This window comes from Enoplosus armatus, chromosome 2 (genome assembly GCF_043641665.1).
Source record: "Enoplosus armatus isolate fEnoArm2 chromosome 2, fEnoArm2.hap1, whole genome shotgun sequence".
Lineage (NCBI taxonomy): Eukaryota > Metazoa > Chordata > Actinopteri > Centrarchiformes > Enoplosidae > Enoplosus > Enoplosus armatus.
Genome location: NC_092181.1, coordinates 23,705,191 through 23,732,912, shown reverse-complemented (window position 1 = coordinate 23,732,912; position 27,722 = coordinate 23,705,191). Strand labels below are relative to the sequence as shown.

At 39.8% G+C, this 27,722-nt stretch overlaps 1 protein-coding gene across 1 annotated transcript; it reads right to left on the bottom strand.

Annotated features, from left to right (window-relative positions):
* Positions 1-1,050: 1,050 nt before the first annotated feature.
* On the bottom strand, positions 1,051-26,186 carry LOC139292876 (general transcription factor 3C polypeptide 1). The gene is made up of 40 exons (XM_070915278.1): positions 25,966-26,186; positions 24,712-24,921; positions 23,879-24,055; positions 23,640-23,783; positions 22,796-22,892; positions 22,514-22,637; positions 21,642-21,821; positions 20,693-20,808; positions 19,882-19,934; positions 19,367-19,761; positions 19,156-19,230; positions 17,949-18,082; positions 17,718-17,842; positions 17,473-17,626; positions 16,281-16,384; positions 15,900-16,036; positions 14,646-15,005; positions 14,293-14,438; positions 13,444-13,541; positions 13,252-13,348; positions 11,943-12,126; positions 11,740-11,836; positions 10,670-10,802; positions 10,459-10,546; positions 10,090-10,151; positions 9,632-9,740; positions 9,390-9,532; positions 8,366-8,508; positions 8,214-8,298; positions 8,030-8,142; positions 7,861-7,920; positions 7,670-7,763; positions 7,249-7,421; positions 5,560-6,135; positions 4,265-4,404; positions 3,539-3,643; positions 3,164-3,453; positions 2,125-2,642; positions 1,826-2,012; positions 1,051-1,561 (listed from the first exon to the last, which is right to left on the bottom strand). Exons 1-40 carry the CDS (start codon positions 26,184-26,186, stop codon positions 1,349-1,351), a joined length of 6,660 nt encoding a protein of 2,219 aa, XP_070771379.1. The 3' UTR covers positions 1,051-1,348.
* Positions 26,187-27,722: the final 1,536 nt, after the last annotated feature.

Below are 27,722 nucleotides of genomic sequence, written 5' to 3'. Positions count from 1 at the left end.
CATTTATTCTTCATCAGTGCTCATACAGTACTGGCTGCTTTATTTTACTGATATGTTCCTTCTCCCCCTCGAGTTTATAGGCGGAGGAAAGCAGAACTCCATATCACAGGAACACTCTTAGACAAAAGGTGAAAGAACAGCAGAGCAACACAATCAGAATAGAAAGAGGTGTCAGTCTGGCTTCAACTAACTAATAAGCCTTCAGGGAATTGTATGATATTGTATGTCAGTGATTACAAAACCATCTGAACCATTAAGTTAGGATACCTGCAGACATCAGCAACCAAACATCCTCAGTTGCCATTTTACATGTAAGGAAGATTGCCTTATAAAAGACTCAAGATACACAATTTAAGCCATTTTCTTCAGCCAAATTGGCTCCCTTTACTTTTGTTACTGTATTTGTAAACCTATTGGTGAAAAAATGTGTTTATATATTATTATATCATATTTAGCAGGTATAATGCTTACCATGTTCACTATCTTAGTTTAGTGTTTAACAAGCCAGGAAAAGACTGCCATCTAGCAAACATGGATGTAAACAATCCAAGTTTCAGAATATGGAAAAAAAAAAAGCACTCATCGTGTTTTAGGCTTCAAGGATACACACAATGTGTTTCGGCGAGAAAAAGTGAACGTAAATATACATTTTGCTTGTTTCAAAGAAATGCCACAGGGTGCCTTCAACCCAACTTGTAAACAAGACCCCAACAATTTCCTCAGCTGGGGTAATTATCCGAAGAAGTCTACCCTTTTTCCAATCATTTGACGCATTTTTGACCTGCATCACTGTGTAAACAGTGCTCATTAGGTGCTTTTGTGAAACAGGCCTCTGGTTCTACCAAAAGGAAATTCACATTGCTCCTCCTGAGTCTGAAGTTCAACAATCGGCCAGAGACGGACACATTTGTTTTCTGGGGGGGGGCTGAGCAGAGTGATACCTCCTTAAGGCGGTGGTGTCACTCTACTTTGTCACAGAAGTTTACTACTAAACATGTCCACTTATCTGCACGACAAACATAAGTCAAGAAAGTTATGTAACCCATTTTTATTGATAATTTAGGTTCTTTAGCATACAAAACTAAATGTATTTTAAGACATAAGGTTTGACAACAACAACAACAAAAAAAAATCCTTGAAGAAACAAATGTACAAAGAAATCCCTGCTCTGTAAAACCAGAAGTGAAAGCTAATCTGTCAAAGAACCTGATGACATTAAACGTTTAGTAAAATCACACTATTTAGGTTTACCACAAGTCAACTTGAGTCAACTTATAATGTAACTAATGAGATACCAGGTCAGACCAGGTAAGGCCACGTGCAGGCCACGTGAGGTCCATGATTACTTTCATGGAGTACAATAATTCCAGTGACGTTCGTTGGGCAACACCTGACTGAGCCGCAGGCAGCAGCTGATGGTGGGCTCATAAAACACCGTGTCGGGTTCTTCAATCTTCGCTTTCGTCTCACTTGTTGTCCGGTGCACAGAGCGGGCGAACAGCGAGGGTTTAGGACATTTAACCAGAGTTTTCTTTGTCAAACAGCCCAAGTCTATGAGTACCTGAGGGAGAAATAAGGAGGGTAATATATCAGCCATAAAAAATGTTTAGTTTTAAAAGACTTTTAGTATTCAACGTATTGTTAAATAAATAATTTCAACGGTAGATTTGGTTTATGTAAATCCCTTTCAGAACAACTTCCTAAAACAAGTTTATCAGCCGATATTCCTTTTTCTGGAGCGTCACTTCTCTGAAAACATCGCGTACAAGCGTTTCTCCTTTTGCTGAAACAGAACGAGAGTAAGCAGGCGAACATTTCCGTTTACCTGCACCAGGTCCAGCACCGCCATTGGCTGCAACACGTCTTTGTAATGTTCCACCAGTGTCTGCTGCGTGAGTCCGGGTCGGGACATGACGTGGTAAAGAACGGCCTCCAGCATGCCCTTACACACCGGCCGGTTCAGATTGCCGTCAACCATACGCCAGGGCCGGCTGATGAAACTCATATTTTCACTGTGTGGATTAGAGGTTGGTGATGGAAACAGAAAGAAGAAAGAAATGACACACAGGACAGGGAAATGCATAATTAACTGCAATAAGTTAATAAACTTCAGTCTGTACTTACTCAACATCAATATCAGCTGGTCCGGTTGGTGGAGAGCATGCTACCTCATCTCTTTCATCGTCTTTACTGTCCTCTCTGGCTCTAAGTTCTCTCTGTCTTTCCTCAGTTTCCACCTTCTCCTCTCCTTCCTCTTCAGGCTGCATCTGCTTTCCTGTCTCCTCTTCCACGTTCAACAATTTGTCTCCGCTCCCCTCATCTGCCCTCTCTTTCTGCTTTTCCAGCTGTTCTCCCTCATTCAGTTTCTGTGCGTCCTCTCCGTCCTCGCCCTTGTGTCTGTCCACAGCTGTTTTTTTTGCTGGTGGTTCCTCGGCCTCCTGTCGGCCTCCTCGCCTGCATCTCTTGCGCATGAAGGGGACGTCGTGCTGATTCTCCAAGAAGGGGAGTCTGTCAGATGTGAAGCGTGACTGGGACCATTGCTTGGAGTTTATAGTCAGCAGCCACGGCTCAGCATGCTTCATGAGTACCCAACGCACACCCAAACTCCCAACTTGTAACACCTGGCTTTCTTCTTGTAACTCCTGCAGCAGAAACACAGAGGAAGAAGAAACAAGGTAACTTATTGTTCGCTAAACTCCTCCCGACAAACAGCAATCATAGATTAGTGGGGCAGGTCTGTCAAGCTGCACTGAGAGTGACACTCTGCATTTAAAGAGTTTGTAAGGTGGTGTCTTTATTTTTAGCCTTTCCAAAATCAAAGAGCAAAGGTGTAAGGAGAGTTTTTATCTGCTCCAACATAAGCTGCAAACGTTAGCTAACTTGCTTAATACCTAGAGTAGCAAGCTAATGCTACCTCCAAAGCCAAAGCCAGCTCCGTTCCTGGGGGGGGGGGGGGGGGGGGGGGGGGGGGGGGGGCATCACCACAGCCTCACAGCCAGCTAGCTTTCACTTGATATAGCTCTATTGTTTTAGTTGTGTAGTTGGTTGGTTTTTAGCTGTATTTTGTAGATAATGTACTACTACTGTAGGTAATTTACATGCTGTTAATGCTGAAATCACATACTTCTATTTCATAATGTTTTTATATGGTAAAACACGATACCTTCACATACTGCTGCAGGCTCCTGGTGCGTCCGGACTGTGGCTCCTCCAGGTGTATATGAGTCTGGTAGAGGTCATGTATATCCAAGCCCTTCTCACCGGCTTCATCTAAGCTCCTCCTGAGCTGAGCACACGCTTCTGTGTCCTGAGGAGTGTATCCTCCTTGCTGAATCAAACGCCTGTCACACTCCTGCACACTGGGTGGAGAAGAGGGGGAGGAACGGGTGGAGTAGGTGAGGAGGGAGGGCAGCAGGGATGGACCACATTTAGTTAAGTCCAATGGTGGAGAGTCTAAAAATGAAGAAAAAAAGGAAATAAAGAATTATTTTTTGCAGGTGAAACTGTGTTTGGACATCTTACATGTGTTGATACTTACTGTCCATACTGAACACGTGGTGAGCGGGTGTGTTGCGCAGCTGCAACCTCATAATACACGACCCCACCACGATGTTATCACTGGTGTTGAGGTTACGTATTTTGACTAGAAACAAAACAAAAACAATTTTACAAACCTGAACGATTTACAATATAAAACAAAGAGAAAAACGATTAATCAATTGTCAAAAAATGATCCAAAAAGATCCATTTTCTAATTAATTGACTATTCATTTGTGCTCTATCTAAAAACACAAAAGAGCCCATTTGTCTGTAAATCAAGGACTTACTTTTTTGGCTATGTTTGTATCAGAGTCAAATTTTCATTACAATGTTTTGGGTTTTGTTCCTGTAAATAAGCTATAAAGCTTCACAATAGCTTATTTTTATACATTTTACATTAGTTATTGTCTTTTGTTATAAATGTAAAGTGTACTGAGACACAGACTTACAAACTAAAAGGGGATTCTTTTGTTTAATTCGTGTTTAACATTTCATTAGCAATGGTACTTGTGAGACAATGAAAAACTAAACCATTTGTACTATTACACAAAAAGTCATTACTTTTTTACTCTTTGTTCAGTCCAGTTTGAGGTGATTCAAATGATGATGCTGAAAACCGGACATCACTTTCTGCCATCCACCAGAGACAAATCTACATCTACCATATGCAGGAAAACATTCATCTATCCAAGAAAAGTAAGAAAGTAAAAAAATCAAACTCTACCTATGCCAGGACTGCAGAATCCCCGCATCATCAGGTAGTTGGTGTGTGACGCTTGATGTGCCTTCACTTCCAGTTTTTTTCTCCCCTCACACTCATCACCGTCATCATCATCGTCTTCTTCTTCTTCCATTGCTGCCATACTGAAAAGCCACAGTTTTCCTCAACATTTTTTTTCCAACTCCACAGACTTGAAAACTCTCCCTGTATTTCCCAGATGTTAAGTGTCAGACAGAATTTCTTCTGCGACAGTGGTGAGTCGTCAGTGAGTGCGTTTACATGTGCACTAGTATCCTGGTTAGGATCGGGTTTTCAGAGTATCCTGGTTATCTCAGAATCAGAATCAGAATCAGAAACTGTTTATTGCCAAGTAACATACATTACAAGGAATTTGCCGTGGTCTGATGGTGCTATTGTTTCGATAACAAATAAGTAGAATATAAAAGGTAAAATAAGAATAAAAATAAAAATAAGATAAATAACATTCATAACATCTGATGCGCAGGTAAACACCATATCCTTGTTTGAGAAACCTGGATGTGCTACCTGGAGCACGAAGATAGAAACCAGGATACTGTTGCATTTAAACTCATCCAGGTCTCTGAACATTCCTTGTTGATACAGAACGTAGTGACTGAGATGATGACAAATCACGACACACCTGCAGGCAGAGGATCAGAAACTTGGATACTGCTAGGATCAAAGACAGACTGGAAACCGGGAAACTAGTGCGCATGTAAATGCACTCAGTGATACATCACATGCAGCAGATATTTATATTTTTGGACCTTTACATACGAACGAGCCACACGGCCAGGCTTTTCCTCTATTTTACCTGCACAGAACATCAGTGACTGCAATTTGACTGTTTAGCGATTAAAGAAGGGCTGCAAATAATATCTCCTTTTAGTCTGGTTGTTATTAGAACCTATGCTCAACTGTTACCTAATTTGGTGTTTTAACACCAGTTTTCACATTATGCTGTGCACTGATGACTGTAAATCCCCCGACAGCCACTTGAGATTGAATTTCTCATTCATCATCAGTCATCCCCCCACAGCAGTGAATGGACTATAAGTATACTTGTAAATGTGTTTATAATTTCTTATTTACTCATAACTAGTCATGCAGATATTTGTCGTTTTACACACAGGTTATAAATATCTCATAGATTTGTGCCTCCTCCCTAAGACAAAGCAGGATAGTGGGTTTTCATTTGTGGTGCTCCAAGCATAAAAAAACGTAACCGCAACATGAATGCGACAACATTTATGTATTTATATTAGATTATAACTCACCTCTTGACTACATCGTTGTCCACCAGGTTGCTGTCCACCACCACCATCTGTTTAGGTATGGACATGTGCACACTCAACAGTCCCAGAGACATCAGGCTGAGAGAGACCACACAGGCTCCACCTGGAGCATCCAGAGAGAACTGCAGCATGTCTGACACATCCGAAGTCTCCTCTGAAGCTCGAGGTGCTGCGTTTGAGGTAGCAGCCACTCCTGGTGGCTGTTCTTTGGGCAGATGATCATTTGTCTGTTTGCTTGTCACCTCTGGTTTCTCGTTGTCTACCGCCATCATCTTCTTTTCTCCTTCCTCTTTCCTTTGGTCACTCTCTCCTTCCTTTGTGGAGTCACTGTTTGCCTTCCCTGATTGTACCTCCGGTTCCTTCCCTTCGCTTTGTTTCTTTTTTCTTTCTAACCCTGTTCTTCTCTCCATTACTTCCTCTCCGTTCCCTGACCTCTTCTCAGTTTCATGATAGAACGTAGTGACAGGTCTGTCGTCTCTGGTCCTGTTATTAATAAGACTCCTCAAGAAGCGGAAGGAATCAGTGCACATCGAGTGAGGAAAACGACACGAAAAACACCTGTCAGGAAGGAGAGGGAGAGGTGTGCTCAAAAAGCGTTGCAACCAAACTGTCAGTAGTGTGGAAAGTATTCAAATATTGCTGCTCGCAACAGAAAACTGAACAAATATTCCCAGGAACTACACTGAGGAAGAGACACTAAAAAGTTCCTTTAAAGGAAGTCATGTCTGTGTTTCCATCATTTCTTAAGAAACACAATGTAATTTTTACTATTACAAGAAAAAACATTATCATTATGAGGCTGTTAGGTTTGAATCAATATTGAAAAAGAGAGTTGGAGTTTGAAAATACCAGAAAGATGTAAGACAGAAGTGTTTCTTTCTTTCTGCTTTCATACATTTATTTGAGGAGTTGGCTACGTAAACTACCATTTAAAATATCAATAGCACTAAAATAAATTCCCATCCCCAGTCCTAATACTGGTACTAGAAAAAAAACTTGCTTGTTTGCAGTCTGAATGAAAGTTGTATGTAAGTTGTTGCAGTCTTGCAGCTTTTGGTCTGATTGCTCCCCCATGGAGCAGTGACTTTTAAAAGGCAGGAACTACAGTATGAATCAGAAACCAAAACTGAAACTAGGGTTCTTGTTGAGTGACACACAATCTGTAAGGATTGCATTCATTCCATACTTTCTTAAACTACTTACATGCCATACTTTCTCTAATAAGTACGCATTTACATGCATACATATCCCCCCACCCTTTCTTTTAATCTAGCTGGTTTCTTTGAAATAATTATATGTGTTTAAAATCTGAATGTAGCTGGAAAATAAAAACTGACATCTTAAAACACAAAACTGTATTGAGATGGTAATGTACTGTACAAGATGCTGATGTAACCTGCTCTTCTATAAGCTACTCTTACTCAATAATTGACTGCATAATTTACTCAGTAACTGACGGCAAATATAAAGTTGCTCTAAACTACAGTTTACTACAGTAACTCTGGCAAAACGCATTGTGTTAAATATTGCACATGGTCCCTTACAAATGTATCAAAACAAATGAAAATAAATAGAATAGTACAGCAGTCTTTTGCAAGCTACACCCTGCTTAAAGCATAAAATACAAGTAATCAGAGTATTGATAGTATCTTCCCTCAGGTGGCGGTGTACCTGTAGTAGGACTGGGACAGCTGGTAGGACATGGGCAGGATGGGCAGCGCTCGGTTCTTCTTCGGACCAAACGGCTGATTGACACGCCGGCGGTTGACCAGACCCCTCTTCCTGCACTGTATGAACACTTGGCACAGCAGCTCCTGGTCATACTTACTGTACATGTGGAAGGTCTGAGAGAGAAGACAGATAATCGATGATCAGAAGTTTGTGTGTGTCATTCTGGACATATGTTTAGACTTGCCTTTGTGTAATTTTTTATTTATTTCTATTTTGTGGCGTTTTTAAACTTCTTAAGTCTATATTTTTATGTCTGTTGCCTTCTTTGTTTATTGTGAAGCACTTTGTGACGTCCTGCTCCTGAAAGGTGCTATATAAATACACTTTGTGAACAGCGGGAGAAAGTGAAAGATGGCCGTACCTGAAAGGATCTGGAGGATTTCATCTGACAGTTGGTCATGGCCAGAGTGCTCTGGATCAAGTTATGTAACACTATGGTATGAATGTCATCAGTGCTGCAATGGACACAAACAAACAAACAATTAACTGCCACCATAAAAACTCAAATTTAAATCAGTGGAAGGAAATCTAAAAATCTCTTTGAATCCTCACCAGTTGAGAGTGTCTCTGTATGACACCTGCTTTCCACTGTCTATTGCCAAAACCCTGAACCTAAAACACACATACACAGCATTACATTACAAACTACACACAACTTCTTGTTCCAGCCATCACTGCTTGTCTTAGATCAGCACATCAAACCTCCTCCTCTTCTTCTTACCGTGAGAAGAGCTCATGTTTCGTGTCAGGCATGATGATATCTCGAGTGCTCAGAGCAGAGCAGAACTTCTGTCTCAGCAGCCTGACATACTCGGAGAACTTTTTAGCACAATCCTGAAACAACACAGGCAGAAAGTCAACTTCAAGCGCTCACAAACAAAACAACAACTAAAACAACAACACACCTCTGGATTGTCTGGATTAGCAGGTTTCTTCTCCTCCAACAGTCTCATCAGAGCTTTGTCCTGGTACACCTCAGCCAGACAGATCCTGCAACACACAGTTCATGAATAAAATTGCAGGTTTTGTGTTTATGTGTGTTTTTTTTTGTACCTACCTGTAGTTCAGAAGCGTCTGAGGATTTTTGAGGATGTATCGTGAGCGACGCCCGACAGCGACAGATGTTTTGTCCATCGACATCTCAAACTCTGCGTGGAGCAGATCTCTAACCACACAGTAAGGTATGAATGGCCTTTTTATCTGCAACACGTTAAAAACACACTGAATGTTTTAGTACAAATAATATAATAATAACGAACATACTTGACTTAAGAGTGAGGCAAAAACATAACTCATTAACAAAGACAAGGAAATCCTGTTTTATTTTGTTTAAAGTTGTTTGTTTAAGATTTGTACGTTTTAAACATCTATAATAGTGTAACTGTTCATGGCACAATTTTTAAAAATATTTTTACACAGTATGCAGTATAGAGCAGACAGGAAAAGACAGGAGAGAAAGAAGGTGGCTGATATGCAACAAAGGCCTCTGTCCATTCTCCAACCAAAGCTGCTGTGATTACATGGCCAGTGTCTGAAACCGCTGGTCCACCAGGACACCTCAACGATTCTCTAAGGGACTGTGGGGACTCAAGCCAGCTGATGTAACCCACTAACCATTCTGTTCAAGTTGTAATCTTCACCATTTAGACATTTTACACATTGTACAATAACACATAGTACAACATTGAAATCAATCAAATTAATTCAATTTTTACCAGATGTCTAACAATATATTATAGATTTGAACTAAAATATAAGTAGCTTAATAGCATATCATCGCTGTCCTGTGAAAATCTCCAAATCTGGTGATTTTTAATTTTTCAGGTGAACTGAAGGATTGTTCCTTTAATGAGTTTTGTTCATAGTCCTACTTAAACCTCCAGGAGTTACTGAGTATGATTCATTTTGAGCCACCTAACAGGTTAGGAAGCAGAAAAATCGTCCACAGCCAGCAGACACAGACCTACGCTATGATGAGGGGGTTGCAAGAAGGAGATGCTTTGTTTTAAAGGGTCACATGATGAAAAGGTTTGGAACCACAGCTTTAGACAACACTACTTCATGTATCTGTGTGTGTGTACCTTGCTGTTGAGCAGGTGTGAGGCCACACTGCAGAGCATCATCAGTGAGTCTTCCTGTATAGACCAGTAGACTCTCTGTCTGGTCATCATTTTCAATGCTTTGTGGTCCGCCTCGTCATGGGCAGGGGTGCGCTTCTTTGGCTCTTTAAGGCAAATAACACACGCAAAGAACACACATGATCTGTCAGCAGTCTGTTTTCAGTCCATCAGTCACATGATTCGTTTTTATGCTCACACTGTACCTTTCTTCTTCTTGCGTGTGACCTTGACGACCTCCTTTTTGTTCCTCTTCCTCTTCTGTCTCTTTCCTCCAACCACCTGCTGGTTTCTGGACACAGGCTCGACAGCCAGCTGGTTACAAACACACAAGAACAGGACACATCCTTTGCTCAAGACACAAGATCACAAACCACCTCTAAAGTCTCAACCAGACTCCAATAACATCGTCATTGTCGTCTGTAATAATATCAGACATATCAACAAAGAGAATGATACAACTCTTGTTAACAAAACTGCAGGAGTCTGTGTTTTGTGTAAATGACCATAAAGTTGAATCGTCTCTAAAACAGTTTGAATTAAAACGGAACATTATAACTTTCATGAAGGGAGGATTTATTACAGTTTAGTTTGAGCTAGGTGTTTCTAATAAACTGCCAACTGAGTACATATAAAAACAATAAAACAATAATAAAACTCATACCTCTACATTCTCTACCACCAGTGGTTGCTTGGCAGTCACATAATGAGGTGTAGTAGTTCCTCCTGTTACACACAGATGTTTAAAAAAGTGTATTATTGATAAAAAGGAACACAGTGACAATGTTTGAAGGTTAATTTTGAGGGAAATCAGAGTGAGCAATGTCCTAAAAGCTCCAACATAAGATGGAAAAACCGCAAAACTGACTTGGACATTACAATATCACAATGACTTCACTCGTTATAGGGGTTGTTAAGGCTGAATTAAAGTAAGAAGTCAACTTGCAAGAGTAAGGGCTGTGAAAGCTTTGTCATGATTGGACACAGAAAGTGATTAAGCAGAAAAATCATTATGTTTCAAGCAGCAACTCACCGGCTTTAAGTGCAATCCTGAGAGCATTTTTACTCAGCAGGCTCTTCAGCCTGACTTTGTTCTCCTTCGACTCTAAACCGCTTGGGGTCTAAAAGAAAACAACAGATAGGCAAAATGCCAAAAGCACAAACATTAGGCCATATTTAATACTGTCTCAATCTATGCGCGCGCACACACACACACACGTCCTGCTTGTGTTTTGTGTACATACCGTTTTGACAGAGAGCAGGTGATTGGTCCACAACCAGTTGCGTTTAAGATGAGCAAAGAATTCAGAGTGCAGACCTCCTGCTCCTTTACCATCTCCTGGTATTGACCCGTCGTCGCACACCTCACGATTGCCCCTGTGTGTGTGTGCAGATACACATCAGTGCTACTTCAACACACAGGTGATGAACTGTAGTTGTACTGCTCTAACTTGGTTTTTGTAAAAGCTGAAATTTCAGCTTCTTTGAGTTTATAATCTTATAAAACACGAGAAAACGAAGAACAAAAAGAACAAGCAGACTAAGTTAAATGTATTTATGTTGTTTGCAGCTGATTCATGAACAGCTACAACTTAGTCAACATTAAAGCAAAGCTGACACAAATGTCATAAAAAACATAAAATACCTTTAGCATAGGGGTGTCCAAACTACAGCCTGCCAGGGTGTTGAGACACCTTCATTTATGGTTATAGGGCAAATCAATGTATTAATTCCCATTATTATGATTTATTTACATCATCACTTTATTCCACAATTTGTATAGCCTAGTAAAAATGAAAAGCTTGGCTACGTGTATGTGCCATGATGTCATGCCATTATTCGATAAGCTGTCAACATGTTTTGCTTCATGTTGTGATATGGTAACGCTATTCTTTTCTGTGAATTTAAACTCTGATAAAAGGTGGATTGTTGGTGAGGGAAGGCGCTAAAACGTATTGCAAGTACAACACTGCGCATGTTCATCCGAGAGCAGCTAGTGAATCCTGCTGGCCACACCATTTCACTCACATGCACAGCTAACGAAGAAGAAAAAGAAGCAGATGGGACTGTATTGGCAAAAAGGCAACACTTCCTTTTCCTGTTTTCAACATCTGCCGTTACCGCAAGCAACCACTGATGCATTCAGGCGACCGTCACCAGACAATTTGATCACAGGTTGAGCTGGAACAGCGGCAGAACCAAGAAGTGGACAGCGAAAGCAAGAGATTCCAGACGTGTTACATTACAACCGATCAATATTGTCGCTATACAAATAAACACGTCTTGCCTGACAGAGAAACCGTACTCCACTTACTTTAGCAGGTATGACAATCCCACGAAAACGTTGCGTTCATGCACAAAGGACGGAGCAGCCTCCTCTTCTGTGATTTTTCTCTTACTACGTATGACGCCTGAGAAAATGCAAACAAAGAAAGACAAGCACATCTGAAAATTATAATCTTCCATATGATTGCCAGTGCTGTGAGTGATTCTGCTTGTGTGTGTGTGCGCATGTACCCAGTGCTGTGTTGAGGCAGACACACATCAGGTCAAACCAGTAGTTTTCTACATCTTCAACAGTGTTGAACGTGTACTGGCGCCTCTCAAACGGTTTGTCAGGTGACTCTGTGACCAGCCAGTAGTGAGGCTCAGCGTTGGTGGTGTCAACAATGGTGGCATTGCGCTTCAGGTACAAAAACACCTGAAGACATGTAAAGAGATTAGGATTTACTTACTTTTGATTTCCTTTGACCAAGTATAGACCCTCCGTTTGTTGATGTGACATTCATGCTTTATTTAAAAGGCATGCTGTAAATACTCATTATAATTATAATGATATTGATAGGCTCTGTGCTTTTTTTTGGAAAATGTGGTGGTGAAACCCCTTCATTTGTTGTTGAAACTTAAAAAATTTGATAATCTCAGGTTTCATTTGTTTTCCAAAGTCAACTCATACTTTCACTATTATATCTACTGTAGACTCTTTTAGCATCAAGAGTTTTTATTATTTCAACTTACTTCAGTCACTTGGATTCATTCTTTCTTTTTTTTTTGTTCTAGTGAATTTTACACAAGCAAAGAGTATTAAAGAATGTGCCAAATAGTCTTCACTTCTTAGCTAAAATAGATTCCTTACGCAACTTGAAAACAAAAAAAAAAGTTGGAATTTTTTCCCCCCACAAACTTGTAAGTATGATTTTATATAGATTTGTTTAATTCTAGGTTCGTACAGCAAAATTCAAGCTTTTTTCAAGCACTTTCGAGGTACGTAAACCAAAAATTTCTGCTCAGAGAGCCAGGATACAACAATAAAATATGATGACGAGATTGTTTCATTTCAAATATTACAAGATGTTTGGTTTACATGAGTGATTGTGTTGATGAAATTGAGCAATGACCAATTACGTTGAAAATCTAGCATTTTCCAAGGAGTATATTTCAAATTCAAGAATATTCCTAACCTCGAAAACATAACAGTTAAAATTAAGCATTTTCCAAACTTTCAAGATTTTGTACGAACCCTGTTTATTTCATTTGAAACTTTAATCTTCCCTTGCTGAACTCCATGTTACTTGTATGTTCATACAGTTCTGTTCTGTTTATGTTCTATAATAAGGAAAACATGCTGTAAATACTTATAAATGTTCAATTTTGAAAAATCAATAGGATAACATTTGTCAAGGATAACATTTGTCTTCAGAGATGTTTTTGAATGCAAATGAATGATCATAGCAAAATAAAATGCTGTGTCTTTTGAGGGGATCAGAGCAGCAATCAGATGATGAAGATCTATTGACAGACTTGACTTGGTGTGGTTACTGTGTACCTGGTCCTTCTCCTTGAACTTCTCCACAGGACCAAACTGCAGCAGACCCATGTAGACCAGCTTCTGCAGGTTCTCATGAAATGAGAAGATGTATTTCCTATCATAAAGAACCCACAAACACTCAATTTAGAAGGACAGTTATGATGCATCACAGAGAGAGCAAGAGAGGAAGAAAGAGTGAAGGAAAGTCACCGTCTATAAAGCAGCTGTCTTCTCATTCTGGCAGGAAGCGCACTAACAAGATGGTGTTGCTTCACGGGGTCGTCCAGATATTCCTTCAGTCCATCCACCTGTGGACACGAGAAAAAAGGTTTTATGTACCGCATGTGCTCTGCCTTTCTTCATGTTTGCAAGCTGTGCTATAAGAAGGGCCATCAACAATATCTCACAAATGTCCACATGTATAACTTATGAGGCATAATGCAATCTACATTTAGTTGCCAGTTTATTAGGTCCCACTACACACCTAATATTTTGTCCAGCCCATTTATATCAATGAGAATAGACTAAATATTAGAATCATCTCTTAGTATAACTCAAAACTACAAACCGCAGCCTCCAAAATGATCATAAAGTTGAATCAAGACCTCTTCAAAACAGTTCCAACAAAACTGAACATTATAACCTTCAGTTTAAAATGATATAAAACAGAGAAAAGCAGAACATCGTCACATTTGAGAGGCTGGAACCAGGATGAATTTGGCTTTTTTGCTTGATAAGCAACTCGAACAGTTAATCGATTATCAAAATAGATGGCGAAAACGTTTATCCTCCGGACTTTCAGTTGACTGTGACTTTGTTTGGTTGAAGATTTAAATTTCAGTGACAAAAACTCTCAACTTTAGTTAGATACTGTGAGGAAACCATGTACCTCGTATCTTCTCCAATTTGAAAGAAGAAAGATGATAACCGCTGACAAAGAACGCTGTCACACATGAGGATCATGTCACCATAAGAGAAAACAACTTTTCTTTTCTACAGACGCTAAGAGGGACGAACTGCATAACATCCTTTTAAAAACAAAATAAAACGTGAGCTCACCTTATAATTGATCTGTGTGACCTGAATGAAGATGGAGAGAGGCAGGCAGAGGAGCACGTCGCCAACCATTGCCCAGCCGCTGCCAAACTCCTTATGCACACGGACAGGAGGTATGAATTTCTTCCACGACTCTTCATCAGCGTACACTATCAGAGACAGGCAGAAGATCACAGAAAAATCTAGGTGGTTAGTCAGGGAAAAAAAAAAACTGTCCCAACTTTAATATGTGTACCAACATTCACTATGTCCCAATATACATGTATATACAGTATATAAGGTCATTAAGAATCAAAATGGAATACAAAACAGTCACAAATATTACAGGAGAGTTCTCACACATGATGCTCTCTCACCTTTCATGTCAGACTGAGAGTGACCAGGTGTTGATTTATCCTTCAGACCCTCCTCTTCATCACCTGATGATGATGTCACATCCAAGTTACACAAAGTAGAATCTGCAGTTTGTGGGTCCACAGAGCCAGCAGCAGCACTTTCTTTTGGAGTGTCTTTCAGATCCTCTTTTTCATGGCTGTCTGGGTGTTTGGCATCAGGATCAGAGCTGTTTGGGTTTGCTGGTGTTTGACTGGTCGAGTGGGAGCCAGTGGAGTTGTATACGTACGGGTGCCCGTATATCAGGTACCAGAGGAAGTTATGAATAACACGCAGACGATGCATCTTAGGCTGGAAGCCAAAAGTCTTCCCCAATCCCCGAACTGCAAAACAGAGAACACAGAGAACATAAGAATATATAGGGACAAAGATTTAGAGGAGAAACAAATCTGACCTTGAGGACATCAATACAGTGCATACACAGTCAAAAAGACACTTAAATAGAGCAGCAAAGTGGGCAAAGTGGCAGGATCTGAAAACATTTTTCCAATTGTGAAATTAAATTCATGAGTTTTCTCTTGATGATAACCATGATGTTTCTTGACAGAGAGGCACAGGATTTAACAGTACTATTACCTGACACCTACTGTACAAGGGTTACAGTATGGAAATCATGGAAAATCAGTTTGGTATAGACTAGTCTGAGTCACAGGATGTACACTGTTGGGATAAGTCTGCCATTGGCCGACTATATCAGTCAGAATCCTCCTTCCCTTCCGCTATCAGCGTGTTAACATTTTGCAAGGGCACCGTCGCTGCATCCTGAGCTTAGCGCCACCCAAGACGATTGTGATTGGTTTAACGAAATACAAACAAGCCAGAGCGTTTTTTCTCTATCTAAGAATGATAATGGGTTGAGCCAGACCTTTCTCCAAAGTGTGGAGAGAGGCTATGCGAGACTATTAAGAGACTGGAAATGAAAATGCTGAAGATTTTTGTACATTACTTTTTTTTCTCTTTTTATCAATTGGTAGGTGCTGACGGTTTAACTGGAAGAGCTTCATGCCCATTCAAACAGTAATAAGATAAGATATACTTCATCATCCCTGAGGGGAAATTTGGCTTGGGCAACAGTGTCTCTCACAGTATTTGAATACAAGTAATGCTCCAACTGTCTGACCAAATACTAACTATTTAGAAAAAGACGTGCAGACCCCATGCCAAACAAAGTGACTTCCCCCATTTTGCTACTCTTCTAATATGCAGTCAAACAGCACCTGTAGTGGGCTTGAACTCCTCGTCCTCTTTATTGCTTTCGTTCTTTGTGTCAGCTTTGCTCTTTTTAGAAGGGCTGCCTGTCGTCTCCTCAGACGCTTTGTCTTGTTCTCTGGCTTTTTCTTCAGCGTGCTGCAGACTAAACAGGCCGAAGTGACGAACGGAAATGACAAAAGACACAGAGGCTTGATCAAAACACAAGATACAAGTCTACATAGTCTACAGACAGGACTGAGTAGGCAGAACATTTACACTGAGAAACTGACTAAATTAAGTAAGTCAAAGAATACAACTTGCCACAAGACTGGGGTGACCACCGAGCGAACATACATCACTCCCTCAGACATACTCTATCTCTCACCGAGTATTTGGTTTGTGCTCACCGTACAGCTGTGTAAGAGCTGGAGATTCTGAAGCGGACCTGTTCAATCACTCGCTTCACAATGTCATCGCTGGGCTGAACGGACGGATGAACGACCATCTCAACCTGCGTGTAGAAGAACATCAATTGAGTGGAATAAAAGTTAGCCTCTCTCTTGTACTTTGTACATTTAGTAATCTATGTGCTGCATTGCAGATGATTTGTCACGTCAGTAAATGAGTGAAGCATAAAAACCAGTGGAAGTGTGTCGCTGATCATGTTCCAACAATCACTGTATCATGCACTGACTAAGGGTATTATAATAGATTACTTAGAATACATGATATCATGTATAACTAACATATGAGTTAATTAAACAAACATTAAACAGTAATATTCAGGTGAAAAATGCATCAGTTACAATAATCCAGCTTCATAGAGGAGAATTTGATTTTTTAATAAAACAAAAGCGATTCTGCATTTTATTTTTCCATTTATAGAGTGGTTACATCTCTTAACATTATCACTTGGTAGCAAGATGAGTTCAGAGTAGATTTATACATTACTCTGTTTAAGATTTCTCTGACATATTGTTCAATAAAAGAAGGCATACTTAACCTGCTTAAACATATTTTTTTCTATGCGATTTATTTTGAGTTAATAGCATGATCTTGAAAACAGAATACGAAACAGAATAGAGTAACATTTTTATGATAGCTTGATGAATCTCAAAAATGTTGGGACATGAAAAACAGGCCAGAAACAAGGTCTGAGGATGTCTGTGCCACAACCTGAATAAGCAACTGCTCTAAAGGCTTCTTCTAAAATGTATTCTTATTCTTATGCCTATTATTAGTTGAAGTCATTGTGCCACAATCCACAACATGTCCTTTGTACACCTGTTTTTGTACGGTTTAAACAAGTAAGATATAACATGTTAATTACTGAGTGCTGGTAGGTGGATTTTGTTACCAGGGAGGCTATTTTCCCCTAAAATGTCAAACTATTCCTTTAACTGCTTAAAAAACATAAATAAAAAAATTTATTTGATGACTTAATAACTGGAATTTGATAAACAAGACCATGAGGGGCCTTCACTTAGCATGTGTAGTTGGTGGTTTTATTTAGGCAGTGGATGCAATGAAAGAGCAAACGATTTGCGAATGACTCCAGGCTTGGAAATATAACCATGAGGGTGTGATGTGTGCACTTACCTTCTTGGTGATCCCATCCTGTATGATAGTGGTCTTGTAAACCTTAAGCAAGCCTTCTCTGGACAGACTGTCGACGAGACGTAAAATAGTCTTCCTGCAACACTTTGAGCTGACTCCATCCTGCTTCTCTTCGTCATTGATTATCTTCTGTAGCCTGGAGAAAGGCAGCATGTTGACATGTTTGTTCCCTCCACTGTGCGATAAAATGCTTTGAAATTAAGTGATAAGATTTAAGGCAAACTGACGGGAAAAGACCCTCTATGATTTTGAAGCTGCGGACAGACTCAACGATCAGGTTCTTCCTCCTCAACAGGCGGTACGTCTCATGAGACCTCTCCAAAGACTTTCTGGATTTTTTACGTCTGGGGGGCTGAAGGAGGTGGATTGAACCGTTACCGTCAACACTCATCTACTCATCTCAAACAGCTGGACCAAAGCAGTGAAAAGAAACACTGAAACCAACCCATCAGACTGACCTGCGGCTGGCAGACATCTTTAACAACCACAATTTCGTTGTCTGCTGGGTCATCGGCTGCATTCAGCGCCTCACTCTCAGGCAAATGGCTGGAAGGACCTGACTTGGATTCTTCCTCCTCAATTGGAGAATGTTCTGATAGAAGAGACAGTCTGAATTAAATATGATGAAACAGAACAAAGGAAAACAAACACACACATATGATAAATATCCGTCATGGAAAATAATACAAACACTGCGACAAAGCTTTGTCATAACAGGTAAAATGCCACTTAGCAACACTTTTGTTGGCAATAAATGAGGTCTGGAAACACTTTGAAACACAAACACACAGCATTATCTTAATATCAATATGTAACTGTATTTAGTAACATCTTCAAATTCAATTTCTTAAGAAAGTTACAACAATCTTGTCCCATTTAATGAAATAGGTTGGTGCTTTTATAGCAGAATAGAATTAAAAAAAATCTATATTCAATACACAGTATATATACACATTATATAAGTATAGTAATCTCATACTGTAGCAGATTTTCGCAATCTTCACAATTTCACTTGTTATAATCAATTTAGCCATGAGAACTTTGAACCAGGATTTCAATATATCCTAGTGCAATGAGAGTAAGTCTGCTTGTCTGCTGGATGTGTAAATAAGCAACTGATTGCAACAACAAGTTCGCCTTAAAAGCTGATGATATGTCCGACAACGTCATGTTTACAGATTCAGCAAAGTGCAAACATTACTTTTCCTTCAGAGTTTGACTGTGTTACGGCTGTATGTGTTTCCCTGTGCTACGTGTCCCTTTTTCCTCTTCTGCCTTGTCTTGCTCTGCCCAGGTGTTCATCCTGATTGCCCAATGAGGTGCACCTGGCCTGGGCATGTGTATAAAAGGAGCCTTACCAGCATCGCGAGAGAGGCTTCTGGCATGGGACTGCTGGTTTTACCGCTTCTCTTCTCAGCCTGGGATTTTGTGTTGCTTATGTTTTGACTTTGTGCCTTTTTGGTTTTCTTTATTTAGTGTTTTGGTTGTTTGTCTTTAAGTAATAAATCCCATGGCTTTAGTTGTTTTAAAGGTGTCTCACAGTGGTTAATTGGGTCAGTGGTGGAATATTTGTTAGTCCCATAGGGCAGCCAAAGGGTGCGACGTAACAACTGTTGCTGAAGCGTAGCTGAAGTTTAGTCATTTAGGCCCATTTCTGCAAATTACCTGCTCTGAGATTGGACTCTGACTCTGAGTCGGGTGTCAATCTGGTCCTGGTTTTGCTGCAGGCTGGGGTTTCACCTGAGTGATGATAGCATAACCCACATTCAGGCAACATAAACAGCTGTAGCTGTCCAATCAAACCAATACCTTCATCATCAGGATGTGCATTTTGGCTTACAGAGTCCTTTTTAAGTGAGGCTGAATGTTTACTCACATTCATCCGGTGTAGGTTGTGCGATGGGGATCTCAGGTTGTGTCTGTTTAGTTTTCACACTGCTTTTCTTCGCTGCCGTCTTTCCTTTAGCTCCTGACTTTCCTCTTGTTTTACCTCCCTCTCCATCCAAGCCTTCATCTGCTCTATCCACTTCTCCATCACCACACACCTGCCCGGCTTCCTCTGCATCTCCGTTTCCTCTTCCACCTGCTTTCTGAACCTTCTTTGCTGCAGGAGTTTTGATGTTTTCTTTTGCTGTCGACTTTGAGGTTGATGGTGTTTTAGGCGTGGCAGGCGCAGTATCTGATGCAGTCTCAGGTGCAGAAGAGTACAGGAGCTTTTTCCGTTCCTGCTCCTTCGCAAACAGTTGGAGTTGATCACTCACACCTACACACCTGTCGCGAGAAGTGAGTAGAACAATATTTGGTACAATTATTTGAAATACAATTACTATTTCATATGATGTAGTGTTAAAGTAAGAATCTAAAAATCTACACTTGTTTATAGATACACACTTATGGCTGATAAATTTTGTAGTCCTCTGCCGACCCTCATCCTCCATGAATCCCTGCAGGGTGAAAGACATAAAATGAGTGACCAGAATTGGCAGCTTTATCTAAGATTAAAATGTTGCTGTTGCATGTCTATTGCCTATGAACAAACAGAATTGTCAAAGAGGAAGGGTCTTCTTTGTGGTGGTTAACCTCTGGTGGAGGTCACATGGGCGGGAAGTCCCAACATATCCGACAATTGAGAGAGTGTGCTCCCGACATGATTACTTTCACAAACTAACATCCCATTATGCAAGACATTTTTTCCAATCTCTTTAGCTGCGCATACGATAACGATTCCAACAGATGTCACTGGTTTAGACTTCATTGCATTTTCAAGCAGTTTTTGAAAGAAAGAAGTAGTACATACAAAAAAAATGTCTCAAGCCCTGGCATTAAAATGGTTAAATCCCCGCTAAAGAAAACGACGCATGTAGACTATCTGATACAACTTTTACTGTTACAGAAGACAAACATAACTTGATCATCAGTGTCCTAGAGGTGACGCCTACCTATACTTTAGTTCTGGAGGAGCTCACTGGACCCGTTAAAACCACGGACGATCCAAGTCTTTGTCAAAACTCGCCATTTTCAGTGTGTAGGCTGCTAGCTCGGAGGTTGTTGACATTGTTTCACGTAGCGACGGGGACATTGAAAACAGTAACGCGCACATAGGGGAGGAGAACGGCGACTGAAATAGTAGCCAGACTTATCCCAGCAGCATACACCCGGTGTGTCAGACTACTATATGGGTAACGTTGTAATAAGGTCTTACCTTAATCACACCATCCCTCTCCAGCTTTCGGCAGAGCATACGAGATTCCAGCTTACCGACGTTCATCCTAAAACCGATACTACTCTGGGGGATTCCCTTTGCACCGCAGGATAATACTGCATTACAACAAAAGAGAGAGAGGCAAGAATTAATAATGGAGGTGAGAAAAGTTACTGTCTAACAAATCAATAAATAATTAACTTCTTGAACAATGACATTTCTTTGTTGGATCTGAATGGAAACAATGGATTTGAGGGTAAAGTCCTGACTTTCACTGTTGATTTGAGGGTCAACCGAATTATAGCACTTTTCAGAATATCTAACATTGCTGGCTTCATGTAGCAGTAAAGTAGAATGACTTTGGTACTAATTTTTCTGTGCATAAGAGAATTAAGTGACAGCTGGTGTAAGAAGGTGGAACAAACACGTGCATTTTGATATCTCTCTCTCTGTATTCAACCTTGTGCTGCTGCAGCCTTTAGATTAATGTGAGAGCATTCAATTCAGACTTGTGCTTGTTGTTAGTGTTCTGGAAATGCTACTTGGTCCAACCTATCAAACTGCCGTCATGACTTAAAAGTGACTTGGGCGCTTATTCAGACATGAGACTGACGCGTAAAATTTAAATCACATTTACGGAACAAAGTGCATGTCTGACAGGGGGGCTTACAAAAAGGGCTACGAGTCGCTCACTGTTCACCTGAGCCAGATGTGAGCATCCTAAAATATCCTTAAAGCTTAAAGTCAGGACTTTTTCAGTCACTATTTCATTTCAAATCAAATTATCAGGAGAACAGAGCCAAAAGAATGTGTCCAAATACTTCCAGACTGCCGTGGAGAGCCCTGAACGACGACATGAAAGCCAAATTAATCCATTTTATTTGCTTGACACAAATACATACCCCGAAATCTGAGAAAATTCTTAAATGAGGAAAGTGACCAAACCTACCAATGTGATAGGCCTGTGACACGACATCCTTCTCCATGATTCGCCCCTCTGAAAGGAGAGCTCTTCTTCCTCCTCCAGTGTCGTCTTCTTCCTCGTCGTCCTCATCATCGTCATCATCAGCGACGCCCTTCCTTGTGTACGGCTTTAACAGTCTTAAACAGCGCACGAGCACTTTATTCCCTGGAAAACAAAGTGAAATGATGCAGTGAATTATAATGCTAAATATAATAACAACAAAATAATAATAATCATTAGTACTTTTAAACATATCCACTTACACATAATATTTCTGTCACTAAATTTGTGACTTTAGGAGCTTTATGACTTTATGAACTTTATAATTTCTCATATTAGACTACACTTACGTTGTACTGCACAGTGTTTAATTAATGGGATTAGGGAGTGAGTAAAAATATACCATTGTGCAGAAGAGCTGGCATGTTTTTGCACCAAAGTACATTTCATAAATTAAATGATTAATCAAGAAAATGATCAGCAGAGTAATCAATAAAGAAAAGAATCAATGGTCCATGTTTTATAAACAATCCCTTTTTTTTTTTTTTTTTTTTTTTTTTTTTAGGGGATTTTTTCTATTAATTTCAACTATAAAAATATTAACAAATTGTTCATAGTTTCAATACACTGTTGATTTAACACGTTCAGTCAGGAGCTCCATTTATCAATTTGAGACAAATCATTAAAATCCAATACATCAAAATAGAAGCAGCAACTCAGTAAATGAAACACAAAAATTTTATTTTCAAACTGTGCTGTCAAACAGGACACTGCTTACTATAACAATCACTAATATCGATACTAAAATCAGACAGATTGGTCAGATGAGCTGTGCTGGTGTTTCAGTGGTGCCTCACCTGTCTTGTTGGTGCAGGGTCCGGCGCTGGGATCCAAGTCCTCCAGAGGGAACTTGCAAAACTCAACCAACTTGGCAGATCGCATGTATTGAAATACACGCTTAAAAGTACGGTCATCCACATTCTGCAAGAAAACACAGTTATTACCACAAACAGAAAGACGAACACACACACACACACACACACACACACACACACACACACACACACACACACACACACACACACACACACACACACACACACACACACACCAACAGACACTCAGAGAGAGATACTCACAAGTTGTTCTTTGAGGGTGATCAAAGTGGCAAACTGACCAGGAGACTGCTGGAGTAGGTTGGACACGTACTCCATCAGTATGTCATACTTAGTCCTCCTGAAAGATCAGAAGGGGTTAAGAGGGATTTCTTCAAGAGAGGGACAAAGACAGAGAGTGGGAGAGACAGAAGCAACAGCTCCTAAATCTTAATGCTACATTTGTAAAAGCACAAACACTGGCTTTGTTCCTTCTTAACATTTTCAGTATTGCAAAAGAGACAATGAGGAAAAGACGGCTGAGAAAAGACGCATTCAACTGAGAACAAGTTGACTGTTTTTGCTCAAGTGAACTCAAATGAGGGGATTTAATAATTTAATGATTTCAGTACGCTAATGCTCCAAAGAAAAAGCTTGTTCTTACTACAGTTTTTTTTTTTTGAAATGCAAAAGAAGTCTAATTACTTTTCTCAAACATTAAGCACTGATGATGAGACCAGTTATTCCCTTCATCAGAAAGCTGTCTTCACTCGGGCTGCATATTGTTTGAAATGTTTCCACGCCTGAATTTTTGGTACCAACACAGAACAATACTTCGACAACTATAAATATGTTTCTGTACAAAACCTTTTGCTTTATTTGACAAAAGATAAAAAATAATGTAGCAGCCACACAGGAATCTTGCCTAAAAGATCACCAAAGTTATTTGTCATTTGACATTATGTCTGAAGCAAATTCATGTCAATAGTTGCTGAGACGGATTGACGGACCATTAGACCCTCATTGTCGTCCCTAGAGCTACGCCGCTAGCATGGCTAAAAGGTACTGAGAAGGAAAAAAAAAAGGAGTACACAGACTATAAACAGACCTGTTTACATGGAAGCGTTTGAGCAGCAGAAGAATGGAGTGCTGCTGTTGTCCTGACTTCACTCGTGTGACATGAGACTGCATGCTGATGAGTCCATATCTGACAAGAGACTTCCTCATGTAGTGCAACTTTCGAGCATCGGTCCTATTGAAACACGACACTGTTACACAGTGAACATCACAGAGTAAACACAGAGCAGCAACGACACTGTGCTAAATGAGCGTGTACGCGTCTCCTACTTGAAAGAGCTTCCGTGCAGATCCCTTTGTAGCTCTCCTTGCCATCGAGCTCGGCCCACTCGTTCCAACACACAGTAAGAATCGTCGTTGAGTTTCAAATCAGGATCGCTCTCGCTACCAATCAGGGTCCTGAAACGCAGCGTCTGAGACGCCACGACCACAAGCTTTCGGCCATATCTGAGGAGGTACAGGATAGAAAAAAGGGGCACAATGCGAAACATAATAAAGAATTAACAAATGTACTCTTGCACTAAGCTTCCAAGCTTGGTGTCGCTCTTCTAAAATGTAATTAACTGAGTAACTTTTGTGGTCTTAGCTTAGATATTAGTTTTGAAGTAAAAAGAAAAGTTAAAATGTAGAATCCAAAAACTATTTCCATCCTTTTGGTTACTTTTGTCAGAATGCCACTTACATTAAGAGAGACAAGAGTATAAACAGACACAAACGTGTGTATAGATCTGAGATGTGAGGAGAATAATCTCTAATAAGAATTGAGAATATTCTGATGAATCTTTTTACATGCAGTACATCAGAAATCTCTATTCATATTTTTGCTTCAATTAAATATTGTAATATATCAAGGATTCTTGACTGAAGTGAACAATGTGGACAATTTTGCCTACTTCTTTGTGCAATTCATAGCCATTGCATTGCACCCTTTGACATTAACCAACCCACAGATAGTGTCATTAAATATGACACAATGCTTTGATAAAATCTAATTAACATTCCTCACTCCAAATCTGTTTGTGTTTGCACGATTCACATGACTCAGTGTTTCAGTTAAATAAAAATACCCTTTAAATGCGTAATGCTTATATCACAGCACAAACCTTTCCAAAGCCTCCTGCAAGTTGACTAACAGGGTGAGGGACTTGGATCGGACATGCTTAGTGACGTCTGTCCTCACTGTGTAGAGTGCACACGAGCCCTGTATCCCATCCTTGTTTTCTAGAATGATATGGACCGGGTAGATTTCTTTCTGTGTGTCAGAAAACTTCTGTGTTGTTTCAATTCCCGTTTCTGGGTCGATGTCTTTAAACCTGAAAACACACACATGCATGAAAACACAAAATCTACGTCAGGGCATCCAAACTCTCTGGCTCTCAGGCCTCATCGGCCAACATTTCTTCATTTTTCTTATTTGGTGACTTGAAAATCCCCGACTTTATGGAGTATAATACAAAACCCTAAAGTACCGCTTTTAGATTTCCCTAAAAAAGTACATTAAAGTACTTGATACTCAAAGTATCAAAAGTACTAATTGCAGAGAATGCCCCTTTGTCCCCTGAGTTTTGTCTCTTTGACTTCTCTTTGAGTTGGTTGAGTTGAAACTAACCTCAAGCTCACTACAGATTACTCTGCTGGTTATTTTCTTGATCTATCCATTTATTCTATATTATAGTCACAGTTAAACAATGCTCAAAGTGACACCTTCAAATGTTTGGTTTTGTCCATACCTCAAAATGAGATTTAAAAAAAATGCAATTTAAGAGAAGGAAAAGCAGCAAATTGTCACGTTTCAAGCGTTTTTGCATGAGAAATTATTTTTGTTGTTGATAATTCTAACTGATTAATTGGCTCAATTTGTATATACACCATCACGTAGTTTAATAGTTTAAATGTTTACAATGCATCCTGTTTTAAAAGTTCATCATATGTTCTTTATTTGTAAAGTAACTAGTAACTCTAGCTGTCAAATAATTGTAGTCAAGTAAAAAGTACAATACTGCCCTCTGAAATTCGTGGAGTAGAAGTATCATGATATGGTTTCTTGCATAAATACAGCACAGATACCTCACATTTGTACTTCAGTAAAGTAACTGAACTGCAGCCTCCAAAATTAATATAAAGTTGCATTGACAAAACAGAAACATTATAACCTTCATTAAGGTAAGGACTTATTGCACTGCTGTTGTATTTGATGCACTAGTTTTTGCTGGGTGGACCTCATAAACAAGCAACTGAGTTTTTCTCTGGGTGAAAACAGACCCACTACAAACGTTTAGTGTGGTCTGTGGATTAAATCCTTACATTTAAATGGGGTTGAACTGAGCCTTTCATGATAATTAGCATCATAAAGTCACCTGTCAAACAGCACAACGTCTCCTCTCTCCTGCGGGAGTTGATAAAATTTCAGGTCGGGGTTGTTGACGAGTGACTTCCAGAGGAGCTCCTTAGTGCAGTCGTCGAGCTTCAGGGGAAACGTGGGCCGTCTATTTTCTAGTCGTATCCACAGAGAGGGAATCGTTATTCCGTCCAGTCCCTCCAAAGCCACTTCATCCGCTACTATACTCAACGGATCCATAGCATGCCACCGACTGCGCTAACGCTGTCAACCAGCTAGCATGCTAGCTTAACAACAGCTAGCTAGCAGCTTGTGTGGTCGCTCCGGGCTCATAAACTCACCGACTATCAGAAAAAGCTTCTTTAACACCCGGTTCTTTCGGGCCAGATACCTGCAACACTGAATTAAGAAAAACTTGTTTACAAAACGCTTCCTCCGACTACGGTCTCCAACTAGTGTATCTCTGTGTACGCGCTCGCGTCATGTTTCAACTTTGACCTCACGTTATACGTCTTTTCAGAAGAACTACATCCACAAGGTGGCGTTCAAGGACAGTTTCTGACTTATCTCTGTGGGTGCATTAAAAGAGGTTATCTTTTTGTTTTAAACAGGCACCGACGCAACATCTTAGTCACACACACAAAGAAATATTGGCTTTACAGTAAAATTACTGCTGAAAATGTACATTACTCAGAAACTACCAGAAACATCTCCAGTGTACACAATAAGAGGTCTAACTGTCCTAACATTGTACTTTGGGCTATATAACCATCTTAGTATTAATTAAGTTAAATTACTTTGTAAATGTTGAGTAATTGCACTACTACAATGTTCTGTTATATCAATATTACTTGATTATTGTTTGTATTTTTTGTAATTACTATACAATGAAGGGCCTTTAAATTAAACATCTTTCCTCAAAACTATATAGTACCGCATTTTGACCTGATGACTCAGGAAAAAAGCAACATATCAGTCAGGACTGAGAGTTAATTCGTCAGTGGATGGAGTTTGCACAGTCGACATAGAGATGAGTCCGTTAACATGATGGAGATAACATGGTCGTCGAGATGGAGTCAGCTGTCTCCTTGTCAACTGAGTTAGGTCCATCTGCTGAAGTGTATTATGAAGCATTACCACGTAGTATTTAGTTTGTCAGTTTGAAGGCAATTTAAACTGCTTCACATATTACTGAGTGGTGTAATCCACAAAAATGATTCATCAGATTTTATTAATTGATCCTATGTTTGTTTTAGGAAATCTTCTATCTTCAACTACAGCTGTATGTTTAATTTCACAATTTACCAAAAAGTACAATATTAATCAATATTTATCTCTGAATTGTAGTGAAGTTAAGTAGAATGTAGCACAAAATACTAACACTAGCACAAGAATCTCAAAATTAAACACAGTACCAGAGTAAATGTACTCCACCACAGATCCTGACCATGTAGAAAAGTATTTATAGACTGGTGGAAAATACTTCCTCCTTACAATGCAATGCAAAGAAATAGGCATTTTTCACTGGGCCATTTTGACATGTCACAGTAGGAAAAACAGGTAAATAATTAAATGAATGATGGCTGAATTCCATTTAGATGCTTCTTTTTCAGGGTCCTGGTATTGTTCTGGCTCAGTCACGGCTTACTGGGACATTTAAATAGAACAGAGCTATCGTTAATGTTATCATTAATTACACCTGCCTATGGTGTTTAAAACTCCAGGAGGCATCGTCTTAATTTATGACAAAAACAGAGGGTTAAAAGGCACGTGCAG

Coding starts and splice junctions, on each gene's coding strand:
- LOC139292876 (XM_070915278.1), bottom strand. CDS start 26,186: ATGGATCCGTTGAGTATAGTAGCGGATGAAGTGGCTTTGGAGGGACTG. Junction 20,809..21,641: donor GTCACAGGCCTATCACATTG/GTAGGTTTGGTC, acceptor GTTGTAATGCAG/TATTATCCTGCGGTGCAAAG. Junction 6,136..7,248: donor CTGTCCCAGTCCTACTACAG/GTACACCGCCAC, acceptor CCTTCCTGACAG/GTGTTTTTCGTGTCGTTTTC.